The sequence below is a fragment of the Tachysurus vachellii genome, chromosome 4, assembly GCF_030014155.1.
Source record: "Tachysurus vachellii isolate PV-2020 chromosome 4, HZAU_Pvac_v1, whole genome shotgun sequence".
Taxonomy (NCBI): domain Eukaryota; kingdom Metazoa; phylum Chordata; class Actinopteri; order Siluriformes; family Bagridae; genus Tachysurus; species Tachysurus vachellii.
In genome coordinates this window covers 24,701,674-24,719,473 of record NC_083463.1, presented here as the reverse complement: position 1 = coordinate 24,719,473, position 17,800 = coordinate 24,701,674, and the positions used below count along the sequence as shown (strand labels likewise).

The window sequence follows — 17,800 nt, the reverse complement described above, 5'->3', positions numbered from 1 at the left end:
GAAGAAGAAGAAGAAGACAGAAAGTGTTTTAGAATCAGTAGTGTTTTGTACTTTATTACAAATAAATTTTACAACCCAACTTTGAAACATTATAAGCCTTATTTTGTGTTTCTTCAGTTTGTTTTCACATTTTTTTTAACATAATGTTTTTAACATTAACTTGCATGGTTTAGATTTAATGTGTAAATGTTTTATTTAAAGTTTTGTGTATAATGTTTAAATGTTTTATGAAAAGGTTTAAAATGAATTTTATACAGTATTTTAGAGACTTTTATTTTGTGTTCTAAATTAAAATTATTTCACAAACTTAAACATGTGTTTAAGGTTTATTAAAGGTGTATGTGAAATGACACTAGGATAGCAGGTGACCTGCAATCATGTTGCAGATGTTGCGGGTCATGTGGTTTGTCTGGGTAAAAATTAAAAAAATGCAGTGGAAATGTTCACCTTAAATCCCCAAATAGACATGAAGTGGTCATGCAGTATATTTATGTTTTTTAACCTATTCGACAATTCTGATAGGAATCTTGGTTCTAAAATATGACAGAAATTATGATTAGAATCCTCTACACGTTTTTTACTGGAATCCTTCTGGATTTTTTTTTTTTTTTGTCAAGGGACAAATTTAACTTTATTTACCCATTTCAAATTCACAAAATAGCAGCACTTTTTATTTAATTTTAATTTATTTTCTTCCCACACTCCAGTCCAATAGGTGGCGGCAATATACGGATTGGATGTAAACCACCTTCACTTGAAGTGTTTATTTTATTTTATTTTATTTTATCTTTTTTAATGTCCCCTACATTATTTTCGGTATAGACATATGTAATTAATAGGCTTAGGTAACATAATATAGATTTGTTTAAATGATATATTTAAAAGTAATAATAACCTTTTGCATTAATGCCACAGACAAAAAACCTAGAGGGTGTATTGTAAGAAGAAATGCGGCCAATTGGCTAACGCTTTTCCCGGAAGCGTCCATGATGCTCTCGTTGTTTGTGGCCTCTCGCTGTTTCTTCAAATGTCTTTGATTAAACCGGATGTGATGATGTGATCTCATGTTTACGTATCACATACCTTAGTTGCTATAAAGTGATCTTTTCAGGCTTTTAGTTAAAACGGACACCAGACGTATTATATGATCGTTTTTATTCTTGTTTTAGCGTAGAAACTGCGGCGCTGACGAGGTCATTGTGACAAATTGTTATTCGGGGCTGTCTGCTCTATTGCAAGCTACATTGCTAGCATTGATTAGCTACCTGCCGAAATCTGTAGACAAAAAGCGACCCAGAGACAGACAGCCATTATTTGATCGCCCTAGCCTGCCCTCGTATGTACTGAAAGTAGTCATGGCAACTAGGCGCCTGACCGATGCCTTCTTATTAATGCGGAACAATGCGATCCAAAACCGACAGATATTGGCTGAGCAAGTGAGTACATATGAGCCCCGTCGTACTCTGAATACACGTAGCAATGCTGCGGTGAGTCTCATGTTAATTGTCTGACTTGATTTGGTTTGGTGTGTCATAGCATATTATTTAGTAAAACGCTAGCTTGTAAATTGACTCTGCTGCTTTAAAAACACCACCTAATATATAATTTACCACGCAGCAAAGCAAGTCAAAGATCTGCCTCACCTGTTTGCCCTTTATATCATTTTAAGTGACGTTTAGTTTTACCCAGAATCACCTTGGCTTGATGTCCAGCTTAGTGGAATGTGATCTGGGATTCCTTGGTATTTAGATATATCTGATCTAGCTATGGTTCCTGCCTATTGCTTAACGGACATGTGCTAGTTTGTATCTTCTGAAAACACTAATAAAAACATGGACTGTGCTTCACTTAGTAGTTTATTTTAATACTAGACGGTTTGGTTAGAGATGCTAGTGCACAGTGGAAATACAATACTTTAAAAAAAAAAAACCTTCTCAAAAATATATAATAATAATAACAATGTATAGAATTCTAATTAGAAATACTATCATATTTTGCAAGCATTTCTATAAGATTCTCATAAGAATTTTCTATTGGAAAAGACATAAACATCCCCTAGGACCACTTCTACAGGATTTATAATTGTATCCATTTGGGTTCCTATTCAGGTCTATATTGGAATTCACAGTGTTATATTTATTAGAAATGTTTCTGAATTCTGAAAGTTAAAATTGCTGAATAAAAGTGTTTACAAAATATAATTGTAATGACTCGTAAAGACAGCACGTTTTGTGCAAATATTTAATTGTATTAAAGACATTTACTGTTTCACACTTTTTTAATGAATATTTTATACGTTATTATCCCTTAATTATCATCAATACCTCTTAAGATGTTTACAGGATTCTAAAGATAAGAACCTAAAAAGATTAGCTGAAATTCCAATTGGACTTTTTTGACAAGGTGAACTGAAAGAAAATTGCAAAAAAAAAGAGGTAAGAAATAAAGAGCAGTGTTAAGGTTTTCCGTGTTGATGCAAGGTTTTGGGTGAAATTATAGGTTACAGGGTATTATGTGTTTGGGGAGAATTAGACTCTAAAGGTCATTGGACTGTGTATATTTGAGTTTGGGCCATTTATGATTATACTTATTTTAGGATTTGGGTGTATTTATCATTCCTAGGTTATTCATGGGTTAAGGGGCAATTTTGGAGTTTCGGTATATTTAACAGTAGTGGGGTATTTGTATGTAGTGTTTGTGGCAATAATCACTTGGGATTTATTGTTTGTATTTGTGGCAAAAAGAAGAGCATTTACACTTGGTTTTCTGGAAGAAAGTGTGCTGATAATGTATCATATTGTGGTAAATAAAAGTGTATTAAACACTAGTATACTTAAGGTACATTATCAAATGCGCTAACAGTAGCCCCGCCCACAGCCCCTGACACAAGCGGTTCTTACGTCTAGACCAGCAACGTTTTGGTGCTACTTAAGAACAACTTTTCCTGGTTCAGAGCCGGTGCTTTGGCTGTCGAGAAAGAAAGAACTGGTTCTATATTAGGCTCTGGCTCCGAACCAGCACTCAAACTGCCTCGGTGGAAAAGTGGCATCAGATACCCATTCTGTAAAATTGTGGTTAGCAGAAAAGCATTAGGGTCAGCATGGGCACCCCATCTCCAGAAAGCTGCAATGCATTGTGTGCTTTGAGACTGTTCTATTGTAGTCTGTATTGACATTTGCAAGCCTTTGTTACCCATCAGTGAACGTTGGGTGCCAGTGACCCTATCCTCAGTTTATCAGTTGCCCTTATTTGGATAACCTTTTGCAATTTGGAAACCATTGCATGCCAGGTACACCCCACAAGCCCCCCCAAGACCTGCTGTTTTGCAGATGCTCTGATTCACAATTCAAATCACAATTTGGCCCTTGGCAGTGTCACTCAGATCCATATGACCATTCATTAATTATTTGAGTAAACCAACTCCACCTTGTTAGGATAGAGTGATGTGTTCAAGTCATATTGTTTATAAATCTCTAGATGTTTTTGATGATTATCACCCTCCTCTGAAAAATGTGTCCAGAGGCCTGTTTCTAGAAGTGAGTTGTACAAACAGTAAATGTAAGGTGGACAAAGTCCAACCAGTACTAATAAGTTTAAACGTGCTGGTTATCAAATTTGTCATTGTGATTGCACATTAAAATCAGACATTGGCAGCATGGTGGGAAATAAGGTGTGCATACATTGTGGTTGAAGAGCAAGACATTATGTGTAATATGGGGCATTTAATGCTACATTAACTGCAGAAATCTTTGTTAAAGTTCTCTTGGAAGTTCTCCACAAAACGGTTAACTTTGATGTCTCAGATTGCTCGCAGCTGATTGTTCCAAGTTGAGTTGGATTTGAGAATAAAAACCTCTCCCGTGCAGGTTAATCATGTAGTAAGTTACCAAGGCACTGAAAACCTCTAAAAACCAATTCACCTTGTTGAGACTGAAAAACAGTTCTCAAATTAAACGCAAACTTTCACGAGTAGTAAAAAATGTGATCTCTGTGATTTTGATGCTAGGGGATGGTTGTTAGTTACTGATATGGTGATTTGAGTATTTCCTAAACAGTTGATCTCTGATTTTCTCACACAATTGTCTCTAGATGTTTGGCAAACACTATTTGACTACATGGACCAAACATAATTTGTGGGATCTACCAGCCATGTGGCTGCATCAAAGTAAAAAACAACCAGGCCTAATCATTGATAAGACAGGCCAGGCTATGGGGATAACTCAAATCTCCAGATTGCTAACTAAATATTGACTTTGAAGCTTTGTAAGTAAACTTCACTGTCATTTTAAAAGGGATTTTCTGTGTGACATTTCTGGTTAGTTTCAATCAGTTTCACGGTATCAGGCATCCGTGAGACCATTGAGACGCTAGTACTGGTTCTAAATTGAGTTTTATTATTGTGTGTCTATGAAACTATATATATTTAATATAATAAAACTGAATACATTTTTGTAGTGTGACTTTTTTCCTACTTATTTTAACTAAGCAGTGTATCCCAATCTAGTGTAATCTGTAGCATGTTAAAATAGTCATTGTTTGGGGTGCACTCTGTGTGTTAATGCACTCTGTATGTTCAAATTACAGCCATGCGGCAACTTTAGACCCTTAAGTGATGGATAAGAATGCCATGCTTTGAACATTCCTTACTGATGCTTTAACCCAAGTAGCCTTGTGTGTCTGGGATAATGGTGGTCTAGCAGCTCCTGAACTTATTTCTGTGTACTTGCTACAGCTATTTCATAGACACCTGCTTATATCCTTTTGAAATTGCACACTGTGATGCTAGTTTTAGGCTTGCAAATTTTCAATTTATCAGTATATAATTTGCTTGGGAAAAGTTGTGTTGTTTTTAGTTATTTATGCAGTCTTCTTTAACAAATTATTAAAACTAATCACTAAAGATACTAGACCTGTTTATGATTTGGGATTTATCTTTGGATTTGGAATTTGATTAATCAATTGAATTTTCTTTTTACGTTACTTATAAACCGTTTTTTTTTTTTGCATAGTAAACGATTGTTCTAATCCTGTTGTGTTTTTGATGCTGATCTCTGCCTTTTGCTTTGGACTCATTTGCTGTCACGTCTCTACCTGATCTCACCTCTTTACTTTCTCTTTCTTATCTCATTGGATGGGACTCTACTGGACTCTGTCTCAAATTAGGAGTATGATGAGGTATCTTTCAATCATTTTGCATCTCAGTAGGAGAAATTTTGATATAGTTTAATTGACTACGCTATGCACAGTACATTCCAGTACTCAAAGTGATTGTCAAGATCACAAACTGTGACACCCTTTTCATGTCTTCTGTCAATAGCTGGTTGATGATCGAATGGCTCTGGTACCTGGAATTAGTTTGGATCCAGAGGCTGGCATCGGCGTCACTAAAAGGCTCTCACCCAAATGGATAGAAGGTGTGGATGAGGTAAAGTAGATTTTTCTGAGAAAAATAGGGTAGACTGGAAGTATAATATTTTCTTTTCCACAAAATACATTATTCATTAAGTAGAATTCCACACAAATTAGAATTTGTGGAACATTTTGTCATTATTTCTTATACACACATAAACCTCTGTCTGTCTAGCTATATACATTCATTCACTGAATACTGAATTCATTCATACACACTCTCATTCACTCACGCAATCACACACTTCGGACAATTTTCCAGAGATGCCAATCAACCTACCATGCATGTCTTTGGACCGGGGGGGAAACCAGAGTACCCAGAGGAAACCACCGAGGCACGGGGAGAACATGCAAACTCCACACACACAAGGCGGAGGCGGGAATCGAACCCCCAACCCTGGAGGTGTGAGGCGAACGTGCTAACCACTAAGCCACCGTGCCCCCTAGCTATATACAGTGTTAAATGTTCCATTATTATATATCTGTGAGAGGCAAAAGTATGTGAATGTCTCGGATTAGTGTTTCATTTTTAAGGTCAAATTTGAGTTACTGATTTCAGGCAATGAGATGACAATCAGGTCTCTGTGAGTGTCCTATTTTATTTAAAGAACAGAGATCTATCAGAAGTCTAATGTTCATGACTCGTATTTGTGGAAGTGGATCATGGCAAAAACAAGGGCGATTTCTGAGGCCACTCAGAAAGTGTTATTGTTGCTCATCAGGCTGGAAAATCAGGGTATAGTTATATAGATTCTGGACAAATAGAGGAAATTTAAGACTATTGTTACATTCCCAGAAGTGGTCAACCAACAAAGATCACTCCAAAAGCAAGACATGTAATAGTCTGTTGGGTCAGAAAGAAATACAGGGTAACTTCTAAGAAACTAAAGGCCTCTTTACTCTTTACTTTGGCTTATGTTCATTTTTGTGAGTCTGCCATCCGGTGAACACTGTACAACCTTGGTGTGCAGGGCAGGGTTACAGGGAGAAAGCCACTACTCTCCGAAAAGAACATTGCTGCCCATGTAGTTTGCTAAAGATCATGTGGACAAGCCAGAAGACTATTGGAAAAGAAAATTTGTGAATGAATGAGACCAAAATAAAACTTTTTGGTTTTAATATGAAAAGGCAAATTTTTGGAGAAAGGAAAAGACTGAATTCCAGGAGGTTTGGGGTCAGGCTGTCAGTGCTCAGACCATACGCCACACACTGCATCAAATTGCATGGCTGTCATCCCAGAAGGAAGCCCCTTTTAAAGATTATGCAAAGAAAGCCAGCAAACAGTTTGCTGAAGACAAGCAGACTAAGGACATGGACTACTGGAACCATGTCCTGTGGTCTGATGAGACCAAGATAAACTTATTTGGTTCAGATGGTGTTAAGCATGTGTGGAGGCAACCAGGTGAGGAGTACAAAGACAAGTGTGTCTTGCCTACAGTCAAGCATGGTGGGGAGTGTCATAGTCTGCATGAGTGCTGCCGGCACTGGGGAGATGCAGTTCATTGAGGAAACCATGAATGCCTGATTTCCTGACTTTGGAGACTGGGCCACAGAGCAGTATTCCAACATAACGACCCCAAACACACCTCCAAGACGACCACTGCCTTGCTAAAGAAGCTGAGGGTAAAGGTGATGGACTGGTCAAACATGTCTTCAGACCTAAACCCTATTGAACATCTGTGGGGCATCCTCTAACGGAAGGTGGAGGAGGGCAACGTCTCTAACATCCACCAGCACTATGATGTGACCATGGAGGAGTGGAAGAGGACTCCAGTGGCAACCTGTGGTTTAGACATTAATGGATGTTTGTTGAGTTATTTTGAGGAAGTGTGGTATTTGCACTTGGAATCTGTTGCTGTGAACCTACATCACGCGTTCAAAGGAGCTTTCCATGCAAGTCAAACAGGCCATTCTTAGGATTCAAAAACAAAACAATCAATCAGAGAGATAGCAGGAACATTAGGAGTGGCCAGATCAACAGTTTGGTACATTCTGAGAAAAAAATGAATGCAATGGTGAGCTCAGCAACATAAAAAGGCCTGGCCATGTATGGAAGACAACAGTAGTAGATGATCGCAGGATCCTCTCCATGGTAAAGCAAAACCCATTCAGAACACCCAGCCAAGTGAAGGACACTCTCCAGGAGGTAGGCATGTCATTGTCAAAGTCTACATTCAAGAGAAGGTGAAGAAAAGAACGGCCAGATTAGACTTTGCCAAAAAACATCTAAAAAGCCTGACCAGTTCTGGAAAAGCATTCTTTGGACGGATGGAACTAAGATCAACCTATACCAGAATGACAGGAAGAGAAAAGTATGGAGAAGGCTTGGAACAGCTCATGATCCAAAGCATACAACTTCATCTGTACAACATAGTGGAGGCAGAGTAATGGCATGGGTATGCATATCTTCTAGTGGCACTGTGTCACTGGTGTTTATTGATGATGTGACAAAAGACAGAAGCAGCCGGATGAATTCTGAAGTGTATAGGAATATACTGTCTGCCCAGAATAAGCCAAATGCAGCAAAATTGATTGGACGGCATTTCACAGCACAGATGGACAATGATCCCAAACACACTGCAAAAGCAACCTAGGAGTTTTTTAAGGAAAAAAAAGGAATATTCTGCAATGGCCAAGTCAATCACCTGATCTCAACCCGATTGAACATGCATTTCACTTGCTGAAGGCAAAACTAGAGGCAGAAAGACCCATGAACGAACATCAACTGAAGACAGCTGCAGTTAAGGTCTGACAAGGCATAAGAAAGGAGGAAACCCAGTCTCTGGTGATGTCCATGGGGAGAGTGCATAAAAATGGTTGCAGTTCCTGAACCTTTTACTTGATATTTATTTCCAACCCATTGAGTTAAAGCTGAACGTCTGCTCTTCAAATGCATCTTGTTTTTTTTTTTCTCATTTTATTTCATTTTATTCAATATATATGGACCTAACTGTGTGTGTGTATGTATGTATTTATGTATGTGTATGAGTGGTGTGAAAGCGTTTGCCCCTCCAGATTTTTTATTTTTTTTACACGTTTGTCACACTTTAATATTTTGGATCATCAAACAAATTTAAATATTAGTCAAAGATATCACAAGTAAACACTACATGCATTTTTTAAATGAAGCTTTTTATTATTAAGAGAAAACAAAATCCAAACCCACATGACACTGTGTGAAAAAGAAAGGTATTCATATATATCTGTATCTGCCCTATATACACACAAATTATATAACATATATATACTGTATGTGTGTGTGTGTGTGTGTATATATATATATATATATATATATATATGTGTGTGTATATATATATATATATAAAACATACTCATCCACATTCTATCCCATTCACTGCTGCCTAGCACATTTTATTTATTTATTTATTTATTTTTATTGTATCTGTACTTCTACCCATCTTACTATTTTTTCTTATACTTTTACTTACTTCATAAGGAACAGTTGTAAAACACATTTCATTACATGTTGTACTGTGCATGCTTATGTATGTGACAAATAAAATTTGAATTTGAAATACATGTATAGTTCACCCAGCTTAATTAACTGCATTTAATGAATAACTTTTCTGTCACCATTATTATAGTTTCAGAGTTCCAAATGATGTGAGATATTATACTCCTTTTTCTGCAGATTCAGTATGAGATCACACGTATACGGCAGAAAATGAAGGAGCTGGCAGGTCTGCATGATAGACACATGAATCGGCCTACACTGGATGACAGCACTAAGGAGGAACATGGCATTGAAATCACCACACAGGAAATCACACAGGTTAAAACCCACACAGAATTCATTACAACAAAATAAATGGCTGTTTGGATTTTTGCACTCCCTCATTATTGGGTGCTTAAATCTGAAAGGGAAATAGATTGCTGATCAATGTAATTGAAATGCTTGTAATTGTAATGCTTCAATATAATTGAAAGGAGTTTGAACTCTACCAGCTATTCTCTGCTTAGCTTATTTTTTAATATAACATGCATATGAAGCAAAAGATGAGGGGGAAATATAGTACTTACATTCCAATTCCTTTTAAGTCTGAATTAAGTATTATAAGCAGCTAATACATATTCACAATATATATTTCTGTCTACGAACTACTGTATAATGTGTTTGCGTGTAGATGTTTCATCGCTGTCAGCGTGCAGTAGTGGGTCTGCAGTCTCGGTCTGTTCACTGTACAGAACAGGAAGGAAGGCTGCTCAGAAACGTCATCTCCTCATTGGCACAGAGCCTTCAGGAGCTCTCAACCAATTTTAGACATACACAGTCCAGTTACCTAAAACGTGAGTGCATATGCACACTTTAATATAACTCTCTTGTATTTAATCCTACATGTTATGCCTTTAAATCATTAGATTATATGGACTATTATATTCTCTTTTATTCTTATAAATCTCTTTTAATCTCATAACACTTCTGTAAACCTGGGGGTGCAACAATAGAAACAGTATTTTGTAATCAACCACTGAATTCTAAATGAAGCTATTATCTACAGGCAAATAATGTTTATCTGCATAAATTATCTGCATATATCTTGCAATAATGTTTTACTACCAGATTTCACGTTATTGCAGCTTTAATGTAACTGAATACAGTAAGACAACAAGCTTATATTTCAAAAGGTTGAACTACTTTTAAAAAGGTTGAGTTTAAAATGTTTTGCTATGTGCAGACTCCTCTAACCATTTTTGATATCTTCCTCAGGCATGAAAAATCGTGAAGAAAGGTCAAAGCACTTCTTTGACTCTGGTCCCTTGATGGAGGAAGATGAAGGCATAGCACTTCATGACAGGGTACACAACTAATGTTTTTTTTCCTATAAAAAATCTTACCTGTTAAAACTAAATCTGGTAAATCTTTTCAGTCTTTTTCTAAATCTTTTTTATGCATTTAAAATACATAAAAATAATACATGGTTAACGCAACTGCCTTACATTGTTTGTGTGTGACTATTGCGTTTTATTAGTTGCGTTAGCCGTGTATTATTTTTTAAGTTAAAAATCTTCAACAATCCAAACCAAACTGATACTATGGTTTCCAGATTAAGTTTAGGATTACCACAGTTTCCTTTAGGAACTAACTGAGTTTTTGCATTCTTTTTTCCCTAGCCAAATACTATGATCAAAGTCATTACTTTGTGACTGTGACCTCACATATTACATTATTTTATTGGTTGCTTATTCCAGCTACATTTAACTTGCATACGTTTCAGACTGCTAGGAGGTTTCCTTCTAGACTTGTAGAGATGGTATATCAGAGTTGTCACAAGGATTCACAACACTTCGCCAAGTACAATCTGTAGACAATAAGTGCTTCAATAAGTACTGATACAGTATTCTGTGGGAATGATGTACACTCATAATCTTGATAATATTGCTCATTTCTGATTCTTAAACATGGGGTCTCCGTTGTTTGAAAGCCAATGTTGACATTTGAAATCACCAAAACAAACATGCCCCTAACCCAAATGAGTCCCACCCCTGGATTGATAGCTCCGCCCACACATACATACGTAACCCAGGCAACTAATGGAAAGAAATGTGTCTTTATCATAGCTGAAGGGAAGAACAATACGATTGCAGATAAACAAACAAGCAAAAATGACACACAAGCATAATCATGCAAAGGACAGCGTAAATTAGTTCTGTGAAACAAAGCAAAACCAACGTTACTCACCTATCGAGAAGGAAAAAAGCGCCTCGGGGTCTTAAGTAAAGTTGGCCGCATATTCACAGATTCGAGTTTCCAGAGTCAATAACAGCTAAACGCTATTACTAGCAAAACACGGTTGTAGCTGCCTCTCTACATTAATAGAAAAGAGGTGTTATTTGTGTAGTAACAGCGTTTAGCTCAGGAGTTATTGACTCGGGAAACTCAAATCTGTGAATATGTGGCCAACTTCCCGCTCCGTCAGTTCTCTCCAGCGCTGGAAAGCTGATCCTATATTAACACGGGTCCTACTTCTTGCCTTATCGTAAGTCTTTCTTCGCTTTCTTTCTTTGTTTTTATCCTCCGTGTCAATGCTAAAACCGCTTTCTGCTAATGTCACACATGCACACTGAACACTCTCTCCGCCCATATTGTCAAGACACACCCCTTTCTGCTCATTGGCTACACGTTAGTTTTGTTTTTTGTTTTGTTTATCGGCCCGACTGAAGCATTTCTCAAACAACGGAGACCCTACCTTTAAGTATGAGATCCACTGAAATGCTGATAGTAATCAAGATTTTGAGAATGAGAATCATTAATGCATTGATACTGCTATTACTGAGAATGAATGACTCTAGTACTGACACTGCTATCTTTAAATTATAAGAATCACCCTGCCTCTTAGTACTGTGTCTGACAGAGGATGAGGACGATGTTCTTTTTCTGATCTCAGTTTCAGATACATGCACTCTTTCATTCATGTAATCTGTTGCGGATTAAATTATAGTACTGATTCTGTTTTCTATGTAGGATGTAAAATTTGCAGGGTCATAAACCGTTCCTGTTTAAGGGCAAGAGTCATGCCATGTTGCTGCTTAAATGCAAGTCTGCCACTGATACTGCTCTTGGTGTTGCCCAGGGGGTAGTCATAGCATTTTTCAAATGGTAGTAAATGTAGTTTAAGTGCTTGTCAAAGATGCTCTGGTCTCAAACAATTAAGACATTGATCATGTCTACTGTTTAGCATCCAACTCCATCAAAGCTAAGCAACAGGTTTTTCTATATTGTTTTAAAATTTATATTACAGTAAAATATTACTGTTGAAAATAAAGTTAAACAATTCTTGAGTTAGAATTCATGAACCTTTAATTATGATATTAATCACACTGTGTTCACTGCACAATGTTGCTGTACATCAACAAAAAAACTTTTTTCCCTTGTCTTCTCCTTTTTCCATGTCTCACTCTCTTGTTCTCTCAGGGTTTTACAGATGACCAACTTGCTCTGGTGGAACAAAACACAGTAATGGTGGAAGAGAGGGAGCGAGACATCCAGCAAATTGTACAGTCTATCTCTGATCTTAATGAGATTTTTCGAGATCTTGCTAGCATGGTGGTAGAGCAGGTCAGTGATTTTGCATTTGATGCCTTACAATAGGTAATTTACAGTTAAATGTTCAGCCAGTTTCTATATGTTTTATATATGTTTTTATATATATATATATATATATATATATATATAGATACATATATATATATATATATATATCTATATATTTATATATATATATATATATATATATATATATATATATATATATATATATATATATATATATATATATATATATATATATATCTCTGAATATGCTGCATTCTAAAGTTCATAGTGTTGGCCTACGATAAAATACATGTAGTCCAGTGTTAGTCTTTGTGTGTCAGTGATGGTTCCGTATATAATATTTGTAGCCAAAATGAAATTCGCTTCATCACATTCAATCAATTGTCACAATTCCATAAATTAATTCTGGCCAGTGCAGCTCTCCTGTAAATGTGGCTAATTGACAATATACATTGGTTATAAAAGTTTTACACAGTCCTGTTAAGTTTGGGTTCTTGTCATGTAAAATAATTAAACCAATTATACAGATCTTTTTCCCCTTTAAGGTGATTTAGCAACCAACAGAAAGCGAGTGGAAAAACTTGAATTTTAGGGTTAGAATGGGTTAGAATGAGCTGCATTCATTCAGTTGTTGAAGCCATCATCTAAAAAGTGCTGAATTGGATCTTATTGTCAAAAGGTATTGGTCAGGAGATTCCAAAACATTACACGAACCATCAAAACATTATTTACAATCATCAATAAATGTAGAAAGTGTGGCAACACAATATCCATCAAGAGTCCAATGCCAACACACACACAAAACCACATAAACCTGCCTAAATTTTGTCAGACCATCGGATGTTTTAGGGACTTTTGCAAGGTAGAACATATTGGGCTCAATTAATAAAGATATGTTTGTTGTAAATTTAATAACTGCAACAGCTTATCACACAAAGAATACCATACCCATGGTGAGGCATGGCTGAGGTGGCTTCATGCTATGGCGCTGCTACTCTTAAGCTAAGACTGCATTTGTAGTAAGCTAAAATAAATCATTGATGGCTCTCAATACATATCTGTTTTGTCCCAAAACCTTCAGGTATCTGAAACATAAATCCAGTTCAACAAAGGAATGGCTTAAATGGTGAGAGCCAAACTCTTATAGAAATCTGTGTAATGAGGGCTGTGCACAAGAGATCCTCTAGACTTTCTAGATCTGAATTATTTTTGTAAGGAAGAGTGGAATAAAATTGACAGATCATGTGCTCCACCAAAAAAACATTCACTTTGTTGTCTGGAGTTGATATCATAGGCACCTATTGCTAAGAGTCCATGCCAGCAAAAATGTTCTTGCTGTCTGGGTAGAAAATACTGTCTCTTGTCAATTATGTGCATCTGTGAGATTAAGCATGCAGAATGGGGCAGATGCTTTCCTCTGAGTACGTTTCACCATCCTGTGATGCAGCATGAGGCTTTCTTTCTTCAAGAAAGCCTTAACATGATTGCACTCTTGTGCAACCAGGTTATTGTACTCCCAAATATGTTTCTGTTTTGTCACTTCAATTTTATTGGGTTCTGTATCACATGAAAGATGGAAAAAGTTCTGATATAATTTATCTTCTTCTTTTTTTTTTTTTTTTACATAATTCGAAACCTGCAATTTTAACATCAAAGTGTAGGCCTTTTACATTGATATGTTTTTCACTGACATTATAATTAATGGTAATTGAATTGCTTAATATTTCACACTCACTACACTGAATTTCATTATTTCACAGGGTGGTGTATGAATGTTATAAATTGGTTTCATGTGATTCACACATCATACAGAATCGTAGAATTTGTGTCACTGAACATGTCATATTGACAAACATGGCTGTGACTCAAATGAAAAGGTTTATTTGTGTACTTAAAACAGGGTACAGTTCTTGACCGAATTGACTTCAATGTGGAGCAAGCCTGCATCAAAACGGAAGATGGACTGAAGCAGTTACAAAAGGTAATGGCCATCTTTAATAATTCTCTTTTTCAGCAAAAAATGACAATTACTAGCCTTCTGTGTCAACAATATCATTGATAATACATTCAGTGTTTTGCATATATTAACAGTGGCTTTTCCTGTCCCTTTAGGCTGAACAATACCAAAAGAAAAATCGAAAGATGCTGGTGATTTTAATCCTTTTTGTCATAGTTATTATTCTAATTCTTGTTCTGTTTATGACAAAGTTTTAACGATGCAGTTAATGTTTCCCCATTTAAAGAAGCAAGGCCTTTTGTGTCAACATCCTGTGAGCCATCAATTATCACATAAACTCCTTTTATAGAAACCACACCAACTACTACTGTTCTTGTGTAGAATTTGGAGTTTCTGATAAATTCTGATAAATGTCTTGAGCAGGGTATAGCTGTCCCTTACACAGAAAAGCAAGCTATTGCTTGTGCTTGAATTAATTGTTTTCTGTAATTGTTTAAGTTGTCTTGTTCTCAGCAAGGACTGTAGTTGTAAGTAAAATGGCAGCTTTTGCTATAGTCTAGTTTTGTCTGTTTTTTTTTGTTTTTTTTATCCAAAATATTCCGTTTGCATTCATTCATTGCCCTCAATTTCATTTCAGAGCAGAAAGCAGAGACATACATAAAATAACAATTCTTTAGATGTTGGCCCTTTAAAATGGAGCCATAGTATCTGGTATTGTGGACAGTTCCTGAACTTGATATCAGAATTTTCTAATGATTAAGATGGCTGAGGAAACATGAGGAAAATAGTTTCATAAGTGACCAAATTAAATTTTGATCCAGAGAGACCTAAACAAATGACCTTGTGAACAAATGAGCTTCACGTTCCATAAACCATAGCTTTGTTTCCATCTGTTTGGGTGCTGTCATTATTTAAGGTTGAATGATTCTTTTGATAATCACATATATATGTGATTTATTATTTATTTTATTTAGTTTACCCACCCCCTCTTTCCCCACTGTCTCAGTCCAGGGAACTATTTGTAAGGGTTGAAAAAGTGACTAAATTTATTTATTGCCTTTGTTTGTCTCTGGTTAATGACCCTGCCACCTTTGTCAAGCTGATCTTTGACCAAACACTACTCAGGTCTATGTGACTGTACTACTGATGTGTTCTGTACAATATAAAATCAATTAAATTTAAATTATTTATTATAAATACAAAGAATACTATATGGCCCAATCTATTTGGTCACCTGACCATCATACCCACATATTCTTGTTGAACATGTATCTTTGCTGCTATGACATCCTCCACTCTTTTGAGAGTTTTTTTTTAATCTAGATTTTATAATGTGGCTATGGGAATTTCTGCTCATTTATCTACAAGACCATTAGTGAAATTAAACAAGAAGGTTTCTCAGGACAGTCAAAATTCCAGTTAATCCAAAAGGCCACTAGAGTTCTTCACAGCACCCTTGGCAGACCATGTGTTGATGGAGCATTATTTGTGCATAGGGGCATTGTCAAACTGAAATAAGTTTATGTTAAACCCTATACCTTATAGTTAGTTGCATCGTACAGACACATTCTAGAGAATTATGTGCTTTCAAGTTTGTTGCACAGTTTGGGGAAGGCCCAGTGTAGGAGTGCTGGTCAGGTGTTCAAATTCTTTTGGCTGTATAGTATTTATGAAGTGTGTTAAGAATAAAGTCTGTCTGTCTTCAGTGTGTGTAGTGAAAAAACTTGTGTTTTGTGCTTGTTCAATTATTTAGACGTATCTTTTTGTTTGTTTCAAGAGTTTCATATTCTTTCATGAAGAGGTCTGTTTGTGACCCCAAACTTTATGAAATCCCACAATTTGAAAAGGTCTTTACTTTAAGAAGAGGGGGAGTAATTATTAATCATTGTTCAGCATCCAAGTCAGCATTTTTTATTTTTATTCTTGAGGTTGTGTGTACAACTGCTTCATCAGTATCAAACTATATCTGCTATTTTCCAAGGAATGAATATTGGACAGTTTGTAAGGAAATTAACACAAAGTAATTTTGTGTTTGTTATTTTGAAGATATTTCAAAGATGTTTAAATCATGAATAATAAATGATTAGTCATTCTGAATTTTCTCGAATATATTTATTCAAAACTGGTTTTGGCTATTTAAATGATTAAAGTTGTATATTTTGCTGTTTTATATTCAGATAATGTGAATTATATGTTTAAAATATTTTTTAAACATTCAATTATGTAGCGAGTTATACCTTTCTTGATTGTACACAGCTTATTTTTTTTATTCCAATAAACATGATAAGGTGGACAGAGGGGACACAAACCAACCTAGTTCACAGGACAGGCCACACAAGCCAACTTGGTTCACAGGACAGTTTTTTTATTTTGTCAGACCTTATTAAACCATATTAAAGCATGCAGTGACACAATGGGTATCATCTCTGACTCACAGCTCCAGGTTTCCTAGTTCTAGCCCAAACATGGGTCATATGTGCATGTAGTTTCTGTGTATGGTCTCCCCTTGTCCATGCAGGTTTCTCTAGTCTCCTCTCACCTCCTGTCTAAAATAAATTGGTCCTAGGTCTGAATGAGAGTGTGAATGTGTATTCATGTTGGCTGCAATAGACTGAGATACCTTCCAAATTCTATTACAGGTTTTAACAAAATTTCCATCATGACTGTATCTCAAAAAAAAGGTGCAAACATTCAGGCTTTGCAAAAAGACTTTTTATAAAGTCTATCTATTTGCCTGTCTTCTTTTTCTCAGTCATTGCATAGGATACAATACGACTGTGGTGTGTTCACATTTCTGATGTTTGGACTTTATCTCCTTTACCTTTTGCAAACATTGCAATATATCTTACAATAAAAATGTTTTATTTTATCCATTTTATATTGCCTCTGTGTCAGGAAATATATTTTATACATGTCAGTGGTCATATATTGTATATACTTGTAGATGAAAGTAATTCCTTGTAAACAAAAAAACAAAATCACTTATTAAACAAAAGAGAAAAAAAATGAGGAAAAAGCTAGCTAGTGTTTCCCCCCTTTGGCAGAAATAACCTTAATTACAGTAGATGTTTCTTGTAGCCAAAGACCAGTTTCTGACATCGACGGGAAGAATTTTTCCCCCACTCCTCAATGCAGATTTCTTTCAGCTGTGTGATGTTTGAGGGGTTTCTTGCATACACATTCTGTTTCAAATCACCAAACAGGATCTCAATAGGATTTAGATTTGGGCTTTGACTTGACCTTTTCAGAATGCTCAATGTTTTTCTTTTTAACCTGTCCTTGGTGGATTTACTGGTATGTTTTTGTCATGTTACAAGGTCCACTTCTACCTCCATGTTTCACAGTTGGAATGAGGTTCT

At 36.0% G+C, this 17,800-nt stretch overlaps 1 protein-coding gene across 3 annotated transcripts; it reads left to right on the top strand.

Moving 5' to 3' along the window:
- The first annotated feature begins 986 nt into the window (after window positions 1–986).
- Window positions 987–16,538, top strand: stx16 (syntaxin 16). Of its 3 annotated transcripts, XM_060868490.1 has the most exons (9): window positions 987–1,436; window positions 5,164–5,175; window positions 5,318–5,425; window positions 9,062–9,202; window positions 9,555–9,717; window positions 10,139–10,227; window positions 12,344–12,487; window positions 14,385–14,465; window positions 14,597–16,538. In XM_060868490.1, exons 1-9 carry the CDS (start codon window positions 1,356–1,358, stop codon window positions 14,696–14,698), a joined length of 921 nt encoding a protein of 306 aa, XP_060724473.1. In that variant the 5' UTR covers window positions 987–1,355; the 3' UTR covers window positions 14,699–16,538. The 3 variants fall into 3 exon arrangements, with proteins under 3 accessions (XP_060724473.1, XP_060724472.1, XP_060724475.1); XM_060868489.1 differs by lacking the exon at window positions 5,164–5,175 and having other exon boundaries at window positions 987–1,487; XM_060868492.1 differs by lacking the exon at window positions 5,164–5,175 and having other exon boundaries at window positions 988–1,436.
- Window positions 16,539–17,800: the final 1,262 nt, after the last annotated feature.

Excerpts from the sequence above, each read along its gene's own strand:
- stx16 (XM_060868489.1), top strand. The coding sequence starts at position 1,356 with ATGGCAACTAGGCGCCTGACCGATGCCTTCTTATTAATGCGGAACAAT. Across the intron at positions 1,488-5,317 it reads ATACACGTAGCAATGCTGCG|CTGGTTGATGATCGAATGGC; the intron begins GTGAGTCTCATG and ends TTCTGTCAATAG. Across the intron at positions 5,426-9,061 it reads GGATAGAAGGTGTGGATGAG|ATTCAGTATGAGATCACACG; the intron begins GTAAAGTAGATT and ends CTTTTTCTGCAG.